Source organism: Aedes aegypti, chromosome 2 (genome assembly GCF_002204515.2).
Source record: "Aedes aegypti strain LVP_AGWG chromosome 2, AaegL5.0 Primary Assembly, whole genome shotgun sequence".
Lineage (NCBI taxonomy): Eukaryota > Metazoa > Arthropoda > Insecta > Diptera > Culicidae > Aedes > Aedes aegypti.
Window position 1 is genome coordinate 95,960,334 of NC_035108.1, and position 24,157 is coordinate 95,984,490.

A 24,157-nucleotide genomic window follows, 5' to 3' on the forward strand; every position below is an offset into this window, starting at 1 on the left:
TCTTCAATTTTTTGGTATAATCGTTCTTTTAAGTGGGTTTATCATACTTGTGAAACATCTTAGATATCTTTTCATTTTGTTTGCATCGTATTTCATCAATATTCTTCAGCTGTGAATGGTTTTGCTACCATATTATCAAAAACAAGTTATTTCAATTACAGTGACCCAATGTCACCCCCTCTATGGGGTGAGATTGGGTCATTTTTCATTCACTTGTGGTGCCGCTGTGAATAAATATTTTTCTTTAATGTTTTGAACAGTTGTTAATGTACCATCAAAGTACATACACACCAAATTTGAAGTTTATTGGAGTTAAATTGCGATAGTTATTCAATAAATAATTCGTACACATCCCTTTTTGACCCATTGTCACCCCCAACGACGGTAGTCTAAAAACTTTCACCTACAGCACTAAAGTGTAATGCGCATTTTTCTTTATCCTTCATCTCACTTTTTCACGTTTCATTTTCCAGCTGAGGGAGCATGCTCGCCCTATCGCAACTGGCAAACCGTCTACAAACACCGACCCTGGGACGAGATGAAGCTCACGTCGCTGCAGATGCGTCAGATTCTCGGCGGCGAGGCATGCCTCTGGACCGAACAGGTGGACGAATCAACGCTGGACTCCCGGCTGTGGCCACGGGCGGCAGCTCTCGCCGAACGACTGTGGACCGATCCAGTCGAGGAAATCTACAGCGAGTCCGTGCCGAAGGACACCTTCAATCGGATGTCCGTCTTCCGGAATCACCTGCTCGAGCTGGGTCTCCGAGCGGAACCGATCTTCCCCAAGTATTGTGCCCAAAACCAGGACGAGTGCGTATGATATTCGATGAGCCCATTTTACTAAGTGGAAAACAGGGACTGCGAACAATTTGGAGGCGCTCCTCGGAAGGAAGGTGAGCGTTGTCGTCGTTGTTGTTGCTAGGTTTTCGTAAGGATTGTAAATATTTGTACAACCGTGTAGGATAGAAACGCGCTAAACCAGAACAAAACCACTTAATTAAGGTTTCAATTTCAAGCGAGATTTTAGTACATCTCTAGAACAAAAGCCAGGGATGGCCACGACAAGTGAGGACAAAAAGTGAGAATCGATAAACAGACTCACACACATACTGATGGTTGTATACTGACTACAAAAAAAAAAAAAATAAAACTAGACAAACTGAATTAATGAGAGTAGTTCATTCAAATAGTTGACATATATTTTAAGGAAAGTAAATTATATTTTGAAACAAACTACACCTACACATTTACTCACGGCTGAGATCTGTTGTTGGTAGAAAATCGATTTTGTTTAGCATTAACAACCGAGCAGGGTATTCGCATGATTAATGCCACGGCTGTACTTACAGTAGATCACATGCTTGCACGTTTCTGCAACTGTGCGATTTTCCATCCGGGTTTTATTTCCTTCCATATTCGCCAAGGTTCCGGTCGTTCAGCCTTATGCGAAAGCGAAGAAGCGATGAGAAAATTACGACTAAAAATCAATATTACATCCTCCTAGGTAGAGTAATTAGTATTTTTCAAACAACTTTCAGCTATTTGATGCATAGTGCGGTAAGAAAAAAGACTGGATTTATGTTGTGGTTTAGCAGAATCGGTAATTATCCGTTATCCTAATGCCTGCCTGTGTAATTGGGACCGCTCCGAGTGAACTACCTATTTAGCTACGCCTACAGTTTGTTGAGTTTGCGTGCGCGTACGAGTTATTGGTTGAATATGAACAATGTGCATTATATAGCGAATAGGTTTGTTTAGTATGCTCTCTCCGTTAGGAAAGTACATTAGACGAAATAGTTAATTGATTTTTTCCACGATGACAAGTATTTTCAATTGAAAGAAAGGTCCTGCATATTATTATTATTATTATTATCTTTATTATCGAGATTTTCAGCCATAGGCTGGTTCATCTCCTGGAGTAAGCAAATAAGGTAAAAAGGGAACCTTCTAACCATATTTGGTTTTAGTTAACAAAGTTCGAAACAATCAGTTTGAATTGCCAATAGCCCACTGGGAAGCCAAGTTCGTCGGGGCCTGCTGATTTCCCTTTACTTCTGGCACCTTACTTCCCTCTTCACTTTCCGCTCCCTCCTCCCACGCTTCTCACAGTGTTTTGGAGAGCGATCACAAAAAAATGATTATTTGAAGTTACTAACCTTATTGTAGAGGGGTGGTTTCTTAACTGAAAGCATTCCATAATGTATTTTTAACAAATTACCAGTTTTTGAATGCAAACACGTAGTTATTGCTGTGATTTGTGTTGTCAAATATCACTCACTACCGAGTCACTTCTTCTTCGCGCACCGTGTTGTTGCTTGTTGGCTTTTCGGTGCCCGTTCTAAAACTCATTTTTAATTGTTTTTCTACTCACCGTAGCTATCCTAAAATCTGATGCGATAGTTGAAAGACTTAAACTTTCCTCGCGCCGTGCTCCTCGGAGCAATCAATCACTTAAATTCATCGATTTGTGCTCGAAAAACAAAACCGGAACGCGAATTCACTGAGCCAACATTGTTTATGAATGGGAGGCGCAGCTCTCGTTGATTGGAAGTGATGTCAGTTTTTATTTTTGGAATTAAAATTGTTTGGATATTCATTCGCTTGATTCAACCTCATAATATACAATTTCAAAACACTCAAAAGGTGTACACAATGTCACAAGTGTTGCAAAACATTTTTATGCGTGAGAGAAACAATGTACGACGCAATTAAACAGCAAAAATGTATATTAGATATTATACAGTACAATTGGGTCCTAAAATTTTTAATGAAATCTTGTTTTTATTCAATAACACGAAAGAGCATCTCACTGCAACTACTTTAGCAATTTTTCCCGCTCAAATACCGGCTATATCATGTTTAAACTTTAATTTAAAAATTGGGTCCATAAATGAACCTTGACACTTAAGATCATGTTTGACGTTCGCTTAGTCGACAAAAACACAACAGGGGTTTTAGTTTTAACACTGGGGTTGTTCCTATCTGACATTTCGGAATGGACACGGAAAACAAAATACACCCAAAACTTGAGTTTAAGCCAAGGGGTGTTGCAAAATCTAAAAAAATGTTTTTTGGACTCAAACCAACGAAAAACATTAGAAAATTGAGTAAACATGTGTTATTGGCCTAAACTTAAGCGTTTGGCACTAAAATTGGGATAGGGTTTTAGGACCCTATTATTGACTGCACGGAGACGGGATTCAACTCAATGTTGGGTTGTTTCAACGCAATCCCATAGTTGAGCCCAATAACTCAATTTTGGCTAAATTTTTAAGGTCCCCACTAGGTAGTTTGGCTTTAATTCCATTAGAAAAATATACTCAATTTTGGGTTGATTTAACGCAAAATTGAGTTCTTTCGACCCAAACATAAGAAAAGTTGCATTTACCCAAATTTGGCTTATTGGGCCAAAGTACCCCCATTCAATAAATTAAGCATCAGTTCAGAAAAATATGGTAACAATTACCGAGTCACTGTTTGGTGATTATGAATGGCTTAGTGATCTTTATCTTGGTCAGGTGAAGTGGAGGTAAAATGGAATGATCTATGTGATTTTTCACGTTTGGATTATTTTGAGTGTGTGACCGTCAGTCTTCAAATCGCCTCAAGTCAGTCAGTGTTAGATCTCCGGTGAATTAAGTCGCATTCCGGGTGATTCTTCCACAGTGTTATAAGATGACTGACAGTCTCCCAATTTGTGATTGTTGAGCATTTGCAGCTACTATGGGAATGGTCACATTTACTGCACTGCACAGAGATGTTTTTTACCAGATTATAGTAAACTTAACACATTTTTGTACTCGGTTGAAAATCGTTGGTGCAGTTCTTAATTCTAACATGGATTCGGTAGATTGTAAAACATAATTTGTTTGCGTGTAGAGATCTTGACGGATAAACGTGATATCTTTGAAAGGTGGAAACACAAGCGACTACGTCAGCACGGCGGATGAATGAAACCAACCTGTTATCACATTGAGGGAAGTTGAGGATTCCATCAACAAACACAAGAACAACAAGGCGGCTGGTAAGGATGGAATTGGAGCTGAACTCATCAAAATGGACCCGGAGAGATTTGCCGCCTGTCTGCAGCGGCTGATTGTCAGAATCTGCTATCGGAGGAGTGGAAGCAACGGGTCATATGCCCCATCTAAAAAAAATGGCGATAAATTGGAATGTGAAAACTATCGTGCTATCCCAGGTTATCTTCCGTCACCTATCACAAATAGTAAATGAATTTGTGGGAAATTATCAAGCTGGTTAACGGACGCTCGGCGACGGACCAAATCTCGACTGTAATTCTCCAGAAATGCCGTAAATACCAAGTATCAACTCAACGCATCACCTATTCATCGATTTTCAAGCGACTTATGATTATATCGACCACAAAGAGCTATGCCCAATTTTGGACAGGTACGGCTTTCCCAGGAAGCTCACAAGATTAATAAGAGCAGCGATTAACGGTGTGCAGAATAGCGTGAATTTTTTGAGCGAACGTTCCAGTTCGTTCGAAGTCCCGACAGGGAGATTAACTTTCGAGTCTGCTGCTCAACATTGCACTCCGCATGACGAGAGCTGGGTTTAACAACTGAGGTACGATTTTCATAAGATCCAACCAATTTGTTTGTTTTGCAGATGATATGGATATTTTCGCATTGGGCCTTCCTTAGCCGAGTGGTTAGAGTCCGCGGCTACAAAGCAACGCCATGCTGAAGATGTCTGGGTTCGAATCCCGGTCGGTCCAGGATCTTTTCGTAAAGGAAATTTCTTTGACTTCACTGGGCATAGAGTACAATCGTACCTGCGACACGATATACAAATGCGAAAATGACAACTTTGGCAAAGAAAGCTCTCAGTTAATAACTGTGGAAGTGCTCATAAGAACACTAAGCTGAGAAGCCGGCTCTGTCCCAGTTAGGACGTTAACGATAAAAAGAAAATGAAGAATGGGGTTTTCAATGTTGATGTACAATACACTTAGATTAAATTACTGGGGTCGGTAAAATTGTACTGGGTTCTGGAACTACCGAAAAAGTCAGTAAAATGAAAATTGTCGTAACGCGTAATTGACAAGCAAATTTCACCATGTTATATTTTTCATCGATAAATGATATAAAAAGAAAGATTTCTGCAAAATTTCAGTGAAAAATCTCTGTTTTTCGATTACTGACATTTTTCGGTAGTTCAAAAACCCAGTTAGTTTTACCGAACAGATTGAGTGTGAAGAGTGTATATCAACATTTAAAGCACAGACAAACAGACGTCACACTCTCACCGATGTCCATTGACCACCTTTTTAACGGCCGCTTCAAATATATGGTAGGTGGCCAAGCCACCACCCGCAGCGCTCGCATCGTTTTTGTTCGCGTTTGACGTTTACACACTACCGCCATCTGTTGGTTCATCGGCCAAACACACCGATTTTAGCATTGGGCGTACATGTCATCGTGACTATGATTTTGATCGGGATTTGTTCTAATGTTACGTCTGTTTGTCTGTGTTTATAGTGACGAACTGTTCATATTTTTTTTCAAATCCGGTTTATAATATACATCCGTATTATTGTTCACGTTCGAATGCTCTCGCGTTTTGCATTCCCGTTTACGCCGGCAAAATCAAATGGGCCATGGATTCGAACAAATAGGTACCCGTATTCTTGTTTACGGCGGATCCAACTTTCGATCGAATCCTATTCGTTCGAATCCACGGCCCACTTGATTTTGCTGGCGTAAACGGGAATCCAAAACGGTTTTCGATCGAAAGTGCATTCGAACGTAAACAAGAATAGGAATGAGGAGCCGATCGAAAGTTGGATCCGCCGTAAACAAGAATGAGGGTGACATTGTACATTTAAAATAAAAGCATGAAACGAGCTCGCCAAATTGATCATCCATACTTGATTGAGCAGCTGTAGTTACTTTAATCAGCATGTTCATTTCCCAACAGCAAAATAACACTCCGACGACGTGAAAACCTGAACTCGATTGCACTCAGAACGCGTGCAAAACGAGAAAAGAAAAACTCCGGCAACGCGAAGACGCAAAAATACGCGATATTACTGGTTAAGTTGAAACGAAGCCAAAACTCAAACCCGCAAGAGCACAAATCTAGAGAACCAAACAGCGGTTCAAGCTGAAAACCTGATCGATTAGCTACCACCAGCGAGGGCCCTCGACCAATCCCTCAGCCCGATTCGCTGTCCGGCCCTGTAGATCCGCGCTCCCGAAAATTTGAAGCTTGGCTTCGATGCTTCTGCACCTGCTGCTTAGGCTGTAACAAAGCACTGCCCATCAGAACGCGTGCAAGATAAACTGTTTTAATTCCGCTATAAACACTTTTTCCAAAAACTGCACCAGCCGTTTTGCCAGCCGAATCTAATATTTTGCGGAGACGATGAAAACGTGACAGATCAACATTCAACACATTCTTTCGCGCGCGCTGCCTATACTGCGATCTCTTTATTTTCATAATTTGAAAGTTGTAGTCAAAGTTCAGTCAAGGGGGTGATCACTCTACACACTTGGTCGGCGCACTTCATTTTTGGTTGTTCCTTGAGAGTGCCAAAGTGTGCCGGGCGTGCCAAGCTTGCTATAATTCCACATGCTATAAAAGCTCAATGAACTGAAATCAGAGTTTCCCAGCTCTGACTGAAATCACAAAGAAACGATCTCAGCAAACATTGACATCTTAATTTATTTTGATTGTGTCTCTCGTTCTACAAATTTTCTCTAGAACGTAATTTTGCAATTTTATTTATTTGGCTATAATTTGAATCATTTTCGGGAATTTATAATCAATCGTTCTTGTTAAACATCTGTATCCCAAAAAAATGCAGGTTATTTGATTAATAAAGAAAATCAGTTTAAACTACATGCTACATATTTAAAACTGCTTTGGTCCTTTCTAGCTTTTACCTGGCGTATGTTGGTATTATCCAGCTTTTTACGCTAGCATACCATAATTTTTGAATCACCCCTTTTCGACATTTCTTGCATGCACTATGATTTTTATAGCTAGATTAAAGTATGCACGGAGAAAACGAAGTACTCAAAAATAAGTTTTTTTATACTCAAAATTAAGTTAAGACGGTCGAACTGAATAGTTGGGTGATTTTCGTTTTGACAAATACGTACATTTAACTCAACTTTTGAGTTGTCTAATGAAAACTCAAATTTGAGTAAAAATATACTTGTTTTGTTTATTGCGCTCTTAATCACAAAATTTTATTATTTTGTACTTGTGTATTATACGAGTTACTAAAAATAACAAAAAATCCCAGATTGTTACCTTTATAAATATTACTGAAGTATTGAGCGTTTTTAAAATGTTTCTAATATTGCAATCTAACCGATAAATTTGATAAAGTATATAAATCGACCATCAATTTGCCAAACACTTTAAAAACACAAAGTTGAGTAGAAATAACTCAACGTTTGGCATTTAGACAGCGTTCTTGCCGTTGAGTAGTTTAAACTCAATTTTGGATGAAAAAATGTGCCATCCATTTTGAAATCTCAGCACTAGTCATTCGTAGTCTGTTTTCGTCGGTGTTAGACGGAATGGGAGGAAAATTACAATTTTATTTCTTTTTATTCCCATATCTGGTCAAATAAACTGTTTCTGACGTCGTTGTATACAAAGCTCCGATAGCTGGCTAGAAAATGTTCTGAAATTATCAAAGGTAAGGTATACTGGAGAGTTTAATGTGTCGAAAAAATAATTTTCAATGATTCCTTCATTTTTCAGGAGTTTAATAGACTTGGGCCTACGATTGTTTTTGGTGCCGGATTATCGGAATTAAGAAGTGCCTGTTCGCGACTAAAAAGCTATTGCGCTGTTACCTCCCGTTCTAAATAGTGAGTGTCGTTCCTGCCAGTTGCCATACACAATGAAAAAACGGGAAAACCGTTCCATTGGTTGTTGCCGTTCCAGCCACCCATCCACCATCATCACCTAGCAAATGTTTCCGGATAAAGGTCTGATGTTCATAGGCATTCCCGGTAAACGATTTCCGGAATGGACAAGCGGATTACAGTGAATGTGATTTAAATATGATGACATAAATTAAAAGAAAAATGTGATTATGATGTTAACGTAAAATAAAATATAGGATTGAATTCTGTTTCTTTTCATTATTTAAAACCATGACCATTTTGACTATTTCTCCATTTGCATTTCGTTTCGAATGAGAAACTACCCATTTTTGAGTTTTTCCACTCAATGTAACATTGAGTGAAAATCACCCACTGATATAATTCAATACAGCTACTCAAATTTGAGTACTAGGCAACTTACTCAAATTTGGGGTAACGCACGAACGTGCCGAGTTGGGTCAAAAGAACCCAAATTTGAGTACTTCGTTTTCTCCGTGTGCTTTGGGCATATGAAATTTGTTTTATTGACATGGAACGTCAACAATTTTCATTATTGTTACTAGGATATGGAAATCAAAAATGTTTTTAAGTTTTCTATTTTATTTCAACTGTTTTCTCTTCCAGATTAAGAGAAGAAAAGAACAATCAAGGACAACAAGCATGTTCAAATGTCAAAATGTGATCATTCACTTGAAGACATTTCTATGAGAACCACGGAACTTTAGAATGTAATCATTTTGGAGGACCTTCTAATCCAGAACAAGACATTGCTTGACTTGGCCATAATTATTCCTTACAATCTGATTTTGGCTTTGAGCTTGTGTTTTTTTCAAACCGAATACGTTGAATCAATGCTTTTAATAGGAATCAATTCTAAATTTTCCACACCATCTTCCCACAACGCATTTTTAATATTCCCCCACCTACAAAATATATATTAACTTTAAACATGGAAGAAGTGTGCGTACAAGCTGTGGGACAAGTTTGAAATGGATGTGTAAACCACATAGCATTGCAATATATGGAGCTTTTCAAAAGCCTAACACACTTGTCGCTTTGTGGAATATACATTTTTGGTCGTCATCATTAGCATCGTTTTGCTGAATTTTAACAATTCAGTTGCATGGATTTGGTGTGTGAATTCATATGGTTTGAATGTTTAATTTTTGGTTCTATGGCAGGGTTATTGTATCGTCCATTGTTCTGTCTTCAAGCTCGAGAAGTTCCACGTTTTTCAGATGCCTAAAATAGTGTAAAAGAAATAAGTTTATAGAAAGAAAGCGATAAATACTTTAGAATTGATTTCCGAACATGATGATGCCCAGCTGCAAAACAAATAGTGAAAAGTTTTGACACTCCAATAAACAATTTCAAATAACAGCTTGCTTGGATCATACTATAAAATCTGTGGGCAAAACATGTCAAAGTTGAATCACCCTCATCAGTTTTATAGCTAGCGTAAAAAGCTGGATAAAACTATGTCGCTTTTCAAAAATATGACATACTTTATTAGTTATTAATTTACAATAGTTTTACATGTGAACGAAGAAGCTCCTGCCTACGTTTACTTCCACGAACATAACTAATCGGCTAAAACGATTGTTTTTTGTTAACGCTGACAAGGGAGGGTCACGATCACGACCCCCGGGGATTTCAACCGGACTATTTTTGTTGGATTCTATATGTCAAAATATGGATAAATCCAAAGCCTTTCGGGTGATGGGCCAGTGGTGTAGCCAGGAGGGGCTCTTAAAGGTGCCATTTTTTGCACGTCGAATATAATTTTAAAATTTTCTTATTCACCTAAAACTACAGTTTTAATACCGATAGTAGTAGTTACAGCTAGACTGTATCATTGTATATTATATCATGTATTAAAAATGTACATTTATCATACCAGAGGCGTAATCCGGTTGAAAACTCGTGAGTACAATTTTATAAAAACCTACACATTTTTGGTGTCAATTTCCGACCACTTGACGCTATTCTCACCCTTACCATGAAAATGGTGAAAGGCCACATGATTTCTCCAATAGTGTAAACAGGAAGGGCAAACATTAGGGCATTATTAACAATGGAGGAGATTGGGAAATACGGTTTGCTCTGGTAAAAGAAGAAAAAACAATGATGACCTACGAATGTTTTTCAAAACTACACTTCTCAAAATATGGAAAATACATAAGGGGCCATCCATAAATCACGTGGTAACATATTGGCAGGAGGAGAGGGGAGGGATTCTACCAAAAGACCACAGGTCATAAATATTTTATTTTTTTTAAGGACGATAGACCACAAGAGGACAAAGGGGTCTGAAGACCGGAAAAAATGACCACGTGATTTATGGGCAGCCCCGTAGAATGTGTATATTTCAAATAATATGGATTTTTTAGATAAAAATATTATAAAGAAGATGAAATTATAATTTATTATCAAATCAGGGCAATTGCTAGAAGAATATGTTACAGTAGAGTGGATGATGATTGGACTACTATACTTCAGTGGCTGACAAATAATCACCGTTACCAGGGACGGACCTGGTGTAGTGGTTAGAACACTCGCCTCTCACGCCGAGGACCTGGGATCGAATCCCATCCCCGACATAGTCACTTATGACGTAAAAAGTTATAGTGACGACTTCCTTCGGAAGGGAAGTAAAGCCGTTGGTCCCGAGATGAACTAGCCTAGGGCTAAAAATCTCGTTAATAAAGTCAAACCAACCAACCAACCGTTACCACAATAGGGACAGCAGTTGGTCAACGTACGTTTCCTCACATCAGAAAAACCGTCAAATCACGATTTGATGGTATTTCTGGATGAGGTTCTGTGATCATATTTGATTGGAAGATAAAAAGTTATTCTATTGATCAGTTCTTGGACATCTAATAAAGGTTCCTCTATAAATCTACATACCTTAAAAATTTTGAATGCATCAAGAGATAGATTTTGCCTATCTGGTATCGCGCAACAACCCGATGTGTACTTCTCCCGTACATATAAATACTTTTTCTGGTTTCTGACAGATAAACTACTAGATAGCTAAAAACAACATCAATATTTGGCACAGGGACTATGTTCTTCGAGTTTAATCGTTTCAACCAAATCAGTTTACTTCCAAACGGTTTGAAAACCTTATATGGTTTGATGTTTTTCAAGTGCGATTATATTGCAAATCATCCGGAACCCTTCGATACGTTAATAATACTTTATGGTCAATGTTTTGCAAATTGGCAGACAGCGATATGTAAGATATATATTCAGTCAAATCTCGTTATAATGTACACTCGATGTAATACAACTAGACATTAAACATACATCCATGAGCCCTTTGAAGTTGTTTTCAATAAATTTTTACTTGTACTTAATGTACCGATATTTACTGTTAAATCCATTCGAATGGAAAGATATGCTTGGTGTCAATTTTAAAACCATCCGTAAACTATACACAAAAAATTGATTTTCCTCTATTTTTATGTTTAATATTTAACATATTTTTTTATTATTGATAGTTGATGCCTGATTCAGTAGGATGTTGAACAGAAAAAGAAGTTTCAAGGTATGCAACTAATGTAGCTTGGTATAATTTTGAATTAACTTACAATATGTTTATTTTTTTTTTTCAATGAATGCCTACACTGGCGACACTTTCGATTCATATAAAAACATACTTATGCTCTTTCATATTTTGTGTAGTTCAAAAAATAGCCAATAGAATCAACCATAAGCCATGTCGTTTTCTTCCCTTATCAGTAGAAACAGTATTACCTTATATTCTACATTGTTAACATTACCCTTATGTTTGCCTTTCCTATCTACACGACTGGAGAAAATATGAGGTCTTTCCCATTTTCGTGGTAAAGGTGGGAACAGCGTCAAGCGGTCGGAAATCAACATACAAAAAAATCTAGGTTATTATAAAACTGAACTCATGAGTTTTCACCCTGATTACGCTTCTGGTATAATTAATATACATTTTTAATATGGATAGTTATACATTATGTCTGTAACTACTGCAATCAGTATTAAAATTCTAGTTTTAGTTGAATAAGGAAATTTTACAATTATATTCGATATGCAAAAATTTGCACCTTTAAGAGCCCCTCCTGGCTACCCCACTGGCCCATCACCCGAAAGGCTTTGGATTTTTCCATATTTTGACATATAGAATCCAACAAAAATATTCCGGTTGAAATCCCCGGGGGTCGTGATCGTGACCCTCCCTTGTGAGCTACACCACCACCGCCATTTGACTGTGATTGGATGCTATTACCTACTACTTTCTGTAATGGAAAAGGCATGTCACCCTTCTTCTCTAACTATTAGATGATTCGTGGGAGAAGAAATCGTCATCTATTATATCTTTCATGGAATGGAATCAAGCATCAATATAGGCTTTCGAGCCCATCCCCTCGATCGCCGTAGTATAATGGAGTTTAAATTTCGCTTGATTTAAAAATAAAATGGTAGTTGCTTGAATTCACATATCCTTTCCAGAAACCATTAAGGGGCCTATTTTATAAATCGAGCAAATGCATGTGACTCGTCTATATTCATTGTCGATCAGAGCAGATGTCACCCGTCGACTCCCATAGTAATCCAGTCACATAGAGTGATACCTAACTGTCGAAAAACTCGAGTGACAGAGCTGAATCGAGCGAATTATTCGGTCGGCAGTGACTCCAGTCGAGTCATTTTCATTGACTCGATTTATAAAATAGACCCCTAAGTTTTGGGAACCTAAAATGTAAAATAAACGAATTATTAAGAAGAAAAATGTTTTCTAATTCCATGCGAAAAAACAAAACCATGGCAAGCTGAGACTTTTTCTTAGAATTTTCAGTTCAGTTTTATAGCGAATGAGATTACAGTAAAATTGTGCCGCTAAGCGTGCTGATGGGCGCCCAATGTGCGTAGGACACACTGTGTAGAGTGACCAACCCCTTGAGTTAAGTTTTAAAATTAAATAAAAGAAAAGGAAAAAATTCTAACTTCAAGTTGATAAAACATTCAGCAAGTCATATTTGAGACGAATCTTTAAACTTTTCGCAGGCCGCATAAAATGAAGCCGCGGGCTGTACGTGTAGCAGCTTTGGTCTAAAATGTTGACAAATGTTGAAAAGACCAAGGAGTGCACGGCCAAGATATTTAACATATAGAGAATTTAGAGTCTAAATTTTAGACCGTACAACAATTGACATGTTACCCTATGTTAAAATCACTGGCACGTCGGAAACCTTGCTCTGTTTCAATGAAGATTGTGTCTGTCGTTATCACCGGTGGTTACATCTTGAGATAGTGAACAACATTGATTGAACTATGTACTAATCCTACGTCTGAATGCTTAGGTATCTTCATTATCAATGGGATTCAATTCAGAGTGCAGTCTGGAGCTGACCGAGACACAATTGTTGGTACATGTAGCTCAAAACAGTATAGGCTTCATTTCAAATTACTGTGAACAAGTTGATGTATTTTTAATATCAGCAACACCTGATCAAGCATAGCATCCCGATAGGTAGGAAATTATTCTATTCAAAAATTGCATCAGTAATTTTATTGCTAATGTTGCAAAACAAGTTCATTTAGGATATTCAGGTGGTAAATTTCTCTCAACAAGTTAAACAGCTCTAAACATTGTCTCGATTCAATGACCATTTCAGGACACTTAACTTTCCGTTTTGAGGTGCCGTTCAAAATGACCGACATACATCTCTTTATTTTTACGATCGTTATGATCGTATCTGCCGTTCAGCCCTTCCAGTTCAAAAGTAGCAGATGTTGTGAGGACTACTGCTACAGTTTGGATCAAGACCGAAGTCAATCGAAGCACTATGGCACCAAAACGGCTTACGAAGTTATTCGTGGACCGGAATCCAGTCAAGAGCATGTCGTTCCCAGTAAGTACTTCATTTTTTTTTTTTTTTAATGAAACTAACTTCAGATAGAACTGATTTGTAACCTCAGACTGCAGTCCATCCAAGTTTTGGTTGCTTGCTCGTCACGGGACCAGACTGCCGGGCAAAAAGGATATCGAGTCTCTGCCCCCCGTTCTGAATGGTGTATGGTTTCGGTAAGGATAAGTTTTCATGTGACACGTGTTAATTTATGAATATGAATTCCAGCTTCGAGAGTCGATTCTTGCTAACTACGACACCCGCTATAAAAGATTCAAAAGGGAACACTTGTGCCCGGAAGACGTAGGCCTATTGAGAAACTGGCAATGGGATCGAAACATAACCGTTGCGTATGAATCGGTTCTTACCGATCAAGGATGGGACGATTTGAAGTTGTTGGCTATGCGAGAGAAAGATCGCTTCTTCGAGATATTGAGCGGGCCTTATGATGAACAACGATATCTGGTGTGTATGAGAACCATTTTGAACTGTATTTCAAGTTTTAATAAGTCCCTTATCATTCTAGTTCAAACATACAAATTCTCAGAGAACTGAAGCAAGTTTCAAGGCTTTTGTCGAAGGTTTGTTTGGAAACGAACTGTATGACTCTATACCCACAAAACCAGATTCGAGTGACGATGTTCTGTTGAAACCATACGATTTCTGCCCGGCATATGATGCGAACGAAGACAAAATTAGCGAACCGGATTCGGAGTTGAGCAAATTCCTAAGGTCCCCGCTGTATATAAATACCTTGGCCGACATCTCCACGCGTTTAGGATTCCGACAAAGTTTGAGTTCCGAACAGGTCGAAGCCATGTGGAATGCTTGCAGGTTCGAGCAGGCTTGGAATCTACAGCTTCCAAGCCCTTGGTGTAGTGTCTTCACCAAGGGTCAGGTGCAGGTCATGGAGTACAAGGAAGATCTAAATTACTACTACCAGAATGGTTACGGATCCGAGGTGGGGTCCGACCTGTCCTGCCATGCAATGGCCGACATGTTGAAACACTTGGGACGGGTGGATGGTGAGCAGGTTATTGCATACTTCACGCACGATTCGGCTATTCAACTCTTTCTGGTTGCGTTGGGTGCCATGGAGGACAGGGAAGCTCTACGGGCGGATAACTATTACGCCATGGAAGATCGGAACTTCAGATCCAGCGAGCTGGCTCCATTTGCGGCGAATATTGCCGTCGTCCGGTATGAGTGCGAAGATAGCGAAGAGCCAGAGAAGGTAATGTTCTTCCTGAACGAGAAGTCTTTGAAGTTCGATTGGTGCACTGAAGGCATTTGCGATTGGTCTGAAGTGATTCGTCGGTATGAAAGATTCATCGATGGAGACTGTGCCGAAATGTACTGCAGATAATATGGTATTTTGTTAGTATATGTTATAGAGTATCCATAAACGAACATTACAAACATATTCAGCAAAAACAAAGTTTTTTTTTAATTTGTGTTCACGGATACAAAAGAATATTCCAATAAGCAAATTTTCGGATTCAACATAATATAACTTTCACGATCGTTTTTACGATAATTTTTAAGATCGTAATAAGTGGGCCGTAAAAATAAGGGTTATTATGTTGTTGAAAAATGCAACGTCTAGATGTGGAAATACTGATTCGAGATATTCGGCCAACTTGAAGCATAAATAAAGAACTTTTCAAAATGGCAATTGAAGCTTTCAAGTTTTTTTTTCTGGAAACAGATGGCAGCAGTGCTTGATTATTGTCAAAAGATTTATCCCCATTTATATGGGGGTGTTATATGCAGATACAGTTAAATTTGAAGGAAAACGATACCGAATGTTCACCAAAGTTGGAGGAAGTGTTGCATGCCATACATTCTGCTGACTGCATTCTTTCGAGTCGTGTCGAGTACACGTCAAGTGTAGTGAATGACATTGAAGACGGCCTTACAGTTGAGGTCGAAATACGCGTATATGTCAAAGTTTGTATTCCGGCGGGTGAACAAATCTGCCACCGTTTTAAATTTTCTTCCATTAATATCCATGTCGTCCGCGAAGCAAACAAATTGTCCGGATTTCGTAAAAATCGTTCCTCGATTGTTAAGTCCGGCTCTCCGCATGACACCTTCAAGCGGAATATGGAACAGCAGGCACGAACGTCCATCACCTTGTCGTAGTCCCCGGCGGGATTCGAACGAACTGGAGTGTTCGCCCGAGTGTTCTTCACACAGTTTTGCACACCGTCGTTGCTTTAACCAATCTTGTGGCCTTTCCAGGAAAACTGTTCTCGTTCATTATCTTCTATAGCTCTACACGGTCGATACTGTCGTATGCCGCTTTGAAATCGATGAACAAATGATGCGTAGGGAACTGGTGTTCACGACATTTCTGGAGGATTTGCCGTACGGAAAACATCTGGTCCGTTGTCGATCGGCCGTCGATGAATCTGCTTGATAACTTCCCACGAACCCATTTGATATAGGTGATAAACGACGGAATATAATCTGCGATAGCGCTTTGTAGGCGGCGTTTAGGATTTTTTTTTCTTTTGTTGGGATTTGAACCACTGCGACCATTAAGTTGATCTATTGTGGTATACCCCTGTTTATTTTTCGCATATTTTCAGGACGACAAGTTACTATTAAGATTAACTGCAGTTGACTGATAGTGCGACGTACCCCAATCTGGTATGATTCTTAAAATGAATTCAACTACCTTATTGGGATTTCCTTACCAAATTTCAAAAGGACTCAGTATGCCCTTGTTGAAATACTGTCTTCTTTGCGCAAATAGTGCTGAGCATTCACAAAGCAAGTGTTGAGAGGTCTCTATCTCACAGTCGCAAACAGTGTTGACCAGACTCATTTCCCCGAAATTCGAATTGTGAAGCCATGAATTGTTATAACTGTGCGTTGTATTCCTGAGATGGAGGGGGAGGTGGTTGGGCTTGAGTGTTGCACATGGGATCCGACAGTTTCGATCTCGGTGGGCCGCAATTCAAGTTTCGGTGAAATGATTCGCACTCACTCACTCACTCATTTCATTTCACCGAAACTTGAATTGTGGCTCTCTGGGGGCTGTTTGGGCACGTCAGGAGTTAATAATCAATGTTAACTTCCTTTTCCCGATCAGCCTAGATAGCCGCGTAGTGTCGGTAGCGGTTGTTTTAACTGGCTAAGAATTAACACTACGGACTGCCTGTTCCGGTGGTAAAAGTCCACCTCACAGGTGACCCCTAATTCATACGGCGTTAAGCTTACCGTGCCTAAGAATGAATGGTTAGGGGGGTCTAAATAAAACCTAGCCGCAAACGGAGCCTGTGGAGTTCCAGGGCGCCCTCTACAGTATTATGCCCTTCCTGTGCTACCCGGAGCAATGGTGTAGGTGACCTTGTGTTTCTCCGAGATAATCGGCTGCCCTTCTTCAGTCTCAAGCCTGAGGCTAAATAAGGGAGGGATTATTAATACATTTAATGTAATTTAGTTTAAATTTTTACCTCTATGGTTTCGCATTATGCGTTTTACACAGTGTATTCTGTGATTTTTGCCTTTGGCGACTTTTAAGAGATACCGATTTGGTTTTTGTTCGCTGCTGATCTTTTTCGTTCTGAGATTGCGAAAAGTTTAATCTTGCCTAGTTTGGGTAGTGGCTACGGCTAGGATAGCTTAGTTAGATCAATCTCCAGCATAAAATGTCAGCAATGATCAATCTTTGTAGACTCATGCAAATGGTACAGCTCAAGTGGCGCTAGTTCAAAAACCTTACTTTTGTAAACTTTTATCTAGGAAACCTAGTGGACCCAGTTTTTGCTTTTTTTCAGAAACATGAAATGGCAAATTTGCGTGCCATGCCTCGTGCATGCGTGCTCGTAAATAGCGCTGACGTCGCCATACTCATTTCTGAGTTAACAACCAGAGATGTATGCGCTGTCACAATTGATATTTCTGTATGTGACCTCAATAGGAAATACGTCTTTCGTTTTGTGGTGTATTTACCACATGATGAACCATCCCCAATGGATGATTTCAAACGAGTTTTCGTTCACTGCCTATGAAAAGGCCTTCTGCTGATTGTGGGCAATGATATCAATTTGAGAAGCTCCAGTCTGATGGAATGCTTAAGTAGTTCAAATCTTGGATTACTTATTGTATGAAATCCTCTTACCTTCATGGAATCTGCCAGAGAAGAAGTGTTAGACATAATGCTCTGCTCGAATAAAATCAATCACGAGTTGACGAATTGGCATGTATCAGATGATGAATCATTATCTGATCATCGCTACATCTCTATATGAACATTAGAATGTAAATTCGCAGACTTTGGATTTGTTATACTCCACAAACTGGGAATTGGTTGTGAACAAATTCCATGGATTTTCACCGTCCATTGGAAATTCTAGTGATTTGGATGTTTCCACTTCCAGTGAATTGGGACACAATTGCCCTTGCTTCGAGTGATCTCTCAATTGCTTGTTACTTTGCTTATAGGAAATGTTCCTCACAACTCCCTTCGCGGGACGAGTGGACGTCTGTATATTACTAAGCCATCCAAAAGGGTGGCTAAGTATTAAACAAATCTGTCAAAGCAGAATTGCTGTCGCTTTATTACAACCTTGACTGGCCACTGCCGACTCAACTACCACATGGCAAATATTCAGTGTGTTGATACATTTGTGTGTGGTAGTTGTGATTCCGATTATGGAACTTTTTATCACCTGATATGTAAATGTCAATTTTTCGCGTGATTGCGATTCCAATTACTTGGTAAACACTTATTAAGTGAAACTGATTTCAGAAAACTGAATCTTCAGGACCTTCTGGTATTCTTAACCCGCAGTGGTAATGAGCTATAGGCTGTCTTTACGCTCATGCGTTTTGCAGTGCCCTTTTTAGGGCGCTGTTCGAACCCATTGTGGTATGGAGCTACATGCTCTTAATTCGCTTATGCGATTTTACCTCTTCAAGGGACCCCACTCCTATTTCCTCCCATCTTTCCCTTCCCTTTCCTCTCCCATCGGGTAGATGATGAAATAGGCTCAAATATGGCGATGGCACAAATCTCCCAAATGGCGGGGAACGTGCCTTTGGAGCCGGCCTTCTGATACCTGATACCTGAGAGGTCTCTATCTCACAGTCGCAAACAGTGTTGACCAGACTCATTTCCCCGAAATTCGAATTGTGAAGCCATGAATTGTTATAACTGTGCGTTGTATTCCTGAGATGGAGGGGGAGGTGGTTGGGCTTGAGTGTTGCACATGGGATCCGACAGTTTCGATCTCGGTGGGCCGCAATTCAAGTTTCGGTGAAATGATTCGCACTCACTCACTCACTCATTTCATTTCACCGAAACTTGAATTGTGGCTCTCTGGGATCAAAATTGATCGATTTTGTGTGCAGTACTCAAGCTTAACCATCTGCTTTTCAATCTTAGGAGGATAGAGCATGGTTGTAGTAGTTCGTGGCTTCGTAGTTCGGAAAATGTTATTTTCGGGGAAATGAGTCTGAACAACACTGGTCGCAAAACCGACAGATATCAGTTGGACTTCGATCCATCTTCTTTAAATGATATCTAGCTGGACAATGTCCTGTAAATAGTCCAATAACTATACAGAATGATTTTTTTATTTAAGTTTAGAAGTTTTTCTGTAATTTGTTTATTTGGAGTTATAAACAGTTTAGACTGTCTTGATGTATTTGTACCAATCCAGTTCGACTGTATCATATTACGCTCCCATTTTTTTTATTTCCATTTGTATACGGAGATGAACCAGCCATAGGGCTGAAAATCTCCTTAATAAAGATAATCAATCATCCATTTGTATTACACATTTTGAAACTCCACAAAAGGGTTCTGGTCCTAAAAACTGAGTATTCGATCCTCGTCTAGCCAGAAAATCAGCTTTCTCATTTTTTTCGATTCCACAATGGCCTGGTACCCAGTACAGGGACACCTGGTTATTCATAGCCAGTTGCTTCAATACCAGTTTTGATTGGCATGTATAGGATTTTAATGCGTTCAGAGCCGCCTGGCTGTCTGAAAATACGCAAATCCTTGCATGTCTATACTTTCTTCTAAGACATATAGAAGCACACTCTAAGATGGCGTATATTTCTGCAAGGAAAACAGTTGTCCATCGTCCCATTGGTATTGAAACATTAACTCTTGGGCCTGTTATTCCAGCCCCTGTATTATCACTCATTTTAGAACCATCGGTGTAGAACATAATCGATCCTGGTGAAATACTAGGCCCACCCGATTCCCACATTTGGCGGTCTGTTTCAACCACCTTATATGGTATATCTAGGTTTAGGGTTCTTTCCATCCAGTCTTCGTTCATGACTACTAATGGATTAATTTGAAAATCTTCCAGTATACTTAGATGTTCGGAAAGATTTCCTTCAAGAAAGATATTCGTTCTTCGCAGTCTTAGTGCATTCTTTTCAGCTTCCATTTGCACGTGTTGATGTAGTGGAAGCTTATACAGAACTGCCTCTAAGGCCTTTGATGGCGTACTACGCATTGCTCCTGTCATAGCCATGCAGGCCAAACGTTGCAATTTTTCTAGCTTTTTTTGGGCTGTGCTTTGCTTTGTTTTAGGCCACCATACTAGTGCGGCATAAACTACCCTGGGCCTTACAATAACCGTATAGATCCAATGAATCATTTTAGGTTTGAGATCCCATTTTTTACCAAAAGTATTCTTACTCACCCACAGGGCAATAGTGGCTTTGCTTATTACCTGCTCTAAGTGCAAGTTCCAATTAAGTTTATCATCTAAAATAACTCCTATTGGACAATACATCCCTCAATTGTTATATTTTTAAATGTCACTTTCCGTCTGCGAGTGAACGGTACCAAAACGGTTTTCGATGGGTTTATATTCAACCCTTCGTTTTGACATCACCGCGAAATGCAGTTTAGTGCAGACTGCATTAAATCTGTGATGGTATGTTCAAACTTTCCACGAACTATTATGGCCACATCATCAGCAAAACCGATAACTTCGAAGTCTTGTTCTGTCAATTTATTAAGAATATCATCAACAACAAGCGACCATAATAAAGGCGACAATACGCCTCCTTGAGGACATCCCTTAGTGGTCTTTATTGTTATAGATGATACTCCCAATTCAGCAGATACTTCTCTATTTTTCAGCATTTCCATAATCCAAGCTATAATGCCAGGATCGAAATGCCTGTTTTCCATTGACTTTTTTATTGAACTGAATGTCGCATTATCAAAAGCACCTTCTACATCAAGAAATGCTACAAGTGCAATTTCTTTTCTAACGAGAGTACTTTCTATTTTTGTAACCAAATTATGTAGAGCAGTGACTGTAGATTTGTTAGTTTGATATGCATACTGATACCTGTTAAGAGGAATCTTTTGTAGGTATTCTGTTTTGATATATTCATCTATTATCTTTTCCATGATTTTAAGCATAGTAGATGTGAGATTTATTGGCCTAAAAGATTTTGGATTTGTTTTGTCTCTTTTTCCTACTTTAGGAATGAAGACAACTCGTACTTGGGTCCATATTTTTGGTACATGGCCTAACATTAAACTTGCTTTGAAAATATTTGTTATAGAATCCAGCAGTATTTCCCCACCCTTCTGAAGCAGTGCAGGAAATATACCGTCCATTCCCGGAGATTTAAATGGTTCGAAAGAGTTCATCGCCCATTCAACTTTAGATTTTGTGAAAATGGTATCAGGTATAAGCGAATTATATCTTATAGTCCCGGTCAGCCCATAATTATCTTTAACGTTTATACTTTCTTCATTATCATAACTTAGTGGTAAAGTTTGATCCTGGGAAATGAGTCTCCATCAACATTTCAAGGGTTTCTTGTGAGTTAACAGTAAAATCACCATTTGTTTTCTTTAAATTTCCCAGACCATTTGAATGGTCTTTGGAAAGCACTTTTTGCAGTTTAGCTATATCTGGAGTTTTCTCTATGTTTTCACAATAGGATCTCCAGGTTCGTCGTTTTGATTTTCTAATTTCTTTGTTGTACATTGTAAGGGCCTTTTTATATTGGTCCCATTGCCCAGAAATTTTCGCTTTATTGAAAAGTTTTCGCGATTTTTTCCTTAAATTATTTAATGTTTTATTCCATCAAGGAATAAATTCGGTCATCGAAATTCCCTTGGCTGTTTTCGTTTTTGGGAAGCCCTGTACTCTGAGTGCTTTGGTGGTGATTTTTCGAGGATTTTGCTTCCGGCACTTTACCGTCTGTCCCGCTTGTCACCGGGACACTAAGGCTTTGTTCGGTCCCAGGATCCACGCTACTTACCGGTTCCAGCTCCTTCGGCTCGTCTCTCGAGATTACCATCCCATCTACCCCAGGTTTGTACATCCCTTTTTTCCGTAGCTTTGTTTGCCCGAACTTGTAGTTGATGAGGAAGTTGCATGTCTTAAAATGTTGCATGGACGCCTCGTCAACTGTGAAAAACCATTCAACGTGATTCTCATAGAGAATGTTACGTTGAATGATTTTCCACCTGTCGGTACTCAACCCGTCATTCTGGCTCTCTATGAAAACTCTGATAGTGTCATTTTCATCATTAACACTTTGAGGGAAAAAGCCTACCATTACGTCCAGTCTTGGGATATCGTCCGCATTGACTACCGTAAGTTCCGCGCCTTTCCAAGGGATAAGCGTAGGAATCACTGAATTTAGCCAATCCGACGTTTCCCTATCCTGGCAGTTTATCACCAAATGTCCTGTTCGTTGCCAACAGTTCATAAACTTTGGCTTGAAAGACTCCCTTCTTTGCAGCGTAACCTTCAGCAAAATGGCCTCTTGTAGACTGTACAGTTGTTCGTCTGTCAGCTGGATTTGAGGATAGTTCTTCGGCAGAATACCTACCCTTACCCATTTGGCCACCTCACTGTAGGTCGATTGTTGATTTTCGAGAACAGTTGGTTGATCTTGTCTGATATTTTCCATCCGGCTGTTGACAGAAATGTGAATCGACTGTCCTTTCTGCTTTTTAGGGATGGGTTTGCTGTCGCTGTTACTACTGTTGTTGATGTTCCTAGGTCTTTTCGGAGTCGACTCTTTTGGTGGCACTAGAACCATCGACAGTGCCTCCTCCCGACCATGTCCACTCAACAACAGTTTCTTGAAACGCTTCTTTTTCGCTCCACTTAATTTTGCCCTTAAGATCTGCCTTTCTTGATTTTGATTTTGATCATTTACCTGCATTTGATTTCGTATCTCCTGGATGGTGACATTAACCCCATCATCCTCGTCGTCGGAGTTTAGTATGGAAGACGAGACAGATCCCTCACCTCCAACATCATCCATCGAGACACTCTGTAGTAGATCATCTTCCTTTCTGTCATCTACATCCATGTTTTCAGCGGCTGAATTCATCATGGATTCTTCATTGGACTCCATGGTGCTGCCTAACACTGATTTTATTTTCAAATTTTTGGTTTTCAATTCTTTTCAAAATATTTTTAAAATTTTCCCTTTCTGACACACCGCACTTTATGCTGAGTGATTTTAAGATTCTCTTCTCACGTATCGGAGTGATAGTCACTCGATAGAACCCACCAGATCTCTCCGTTTGTGAGACAGATTATCGCTGGCACTCAACTGACGTTGTCAGCCACCACTTCGGTTTATCTTTGCCCCCCTCTGCTCCACCACTAATAATCCCTTTGTTCGCTTTTCCTCAACACTTGATATTAACCAGCGAGCGCTGCAATTTTCGTCGCTGTTTTTGCACGAATCACTGCAATATGCTGCTGTACTCCACTTTCACAACGCACTAAATAACTGTGGAACAACTTTTCCGATAGATTCGTCCCGATTGGGACCACTTTTCAAGCGGTTTTAAGGAAAAAACTAAGAGCTTTAATAGCCACCTTGATAGCTTCTACTGTCAGCACTCACATGATTCTATACAGGCGTTTAGGATAGTAATTGCACGATAGTTTTCACATTTCAGATGCAGACAAGCGGCCAACCTCTCCGGACCCATCTTGATGAGCTCGGCTCCGATACCATCCATACCAGTGGCCTTGTTCTTGAGCTGTTGAATGGCATCCTTAACTTCCCTCATCGTTGGAGCTGGTTGGTTTCCACTGTCCGCTGCGTTGACGTAGCCATCACATTCGCTGTCCTGACCTTCTGTGCCTGTGTCCTCTGCGCCATTCAGGTGTTCAGCGTAGTGCTGCTTGTTGAAAACCATGAAGACAACTCCAACTCCAGGATAGCTGATTCTAACCACAAAGAAAACAAGCTTGTCCATTCTCTGCAGACAGCTACTAGCTGATCGAGTTCTGTAACTACTGCTCCTTTCATTCAATCCAGGTATCTACAATTGGATGTATGGAAGTGACAGAATGTGGTGCTACTACCAAAGGCGGGGAAACCACCAGGTGACCCGTCGCGTCGGCCTATGACCTA

General features: G+C 39.6%; 2 protein-coding genes and 1 long non-coding RNA gene across 11 annotated transcripts in view; all 3 read left to right on the plus strand.

Moving 5' to 3' along the window:
- Positions 1–1,820, plus strand: part of LOC5574903 (probable beta-hexosaminidase fdl) — a 205,845-nt gene extending 204,025 nt beyond the window's left edge. For all 5 annotated transcript variants that reach the window (XM_021841583.1, XM_021841584.1, XM_021841585.1 and 2 more), the window contains one exon: positions 474–1,820. In XM_021841583.1, coding sequence (XP_021697275.1) covers positions 474–823 — 350 coding nt within the window. In that variant the 3' untranslated portion in view covers positions 824–1,820. The remainder of the gene's footprint in view (positions 1–473) is intronic.
- Positions 1,821–6,227: 4,407 nt separating this feature from the next.
- Positions 6,228–8,135, plus strand: LOC110675791. The gene is made up of 2 exons (XR_002499801.1): positions 6,228–7,681; positions 7,747–8,135. It is a non-coding gene; the product is annotated as an uncharacterized LOC110675791 (long non-coding RNA).
- A 5,085-nt stretch (positions 8,136–13,220) lies between these two features.
- LOC5574905 (multiple inositol polyphosphate phosphatase 1) lies at positions 13,221–15,203 on the plus strand. Of its 5 annotated transcripts, none has more exons than XM_021841593.1 (6): positions 13,223–13,386; positions 13,449–13,469; positions 13,532–13,768; positions 13,836–13,930; positions 13,994–14,230; positions 14,292–15,203. In XM_021841593.1, the coding sequence occupies exons 3-6, from the start codon at positions 13,567–13,569 to the stop codon at positions 15,129–15,131; spliced, it is 1,374 nt and encodes a 457-aa protein (XP_021697285.1). In that variant the 5' UTR covers positions 13,223–13,386; positions 13,449–13,469; positions 13,532–13,566; the 3' UTR covers positions 15,132–15,203. The 5 variants fall into 5 exon arrangements, with proteins under 5 accessions (XP_021697282.1, XP_021697285.1, XP_021697283.1 ...); XM_021841592.1 differs by having other exon boundaries at positions 13,224–13,386; positions 13,449–13,466; XM_021841590.1 differs by lacking the exon at positions 13,449–13,469 and having other exon boundaries at positions 13,221–13,386.
- The last annotated feature ends 8,954 nt before the right edge of the window (positions 15,204–24,157 follow it).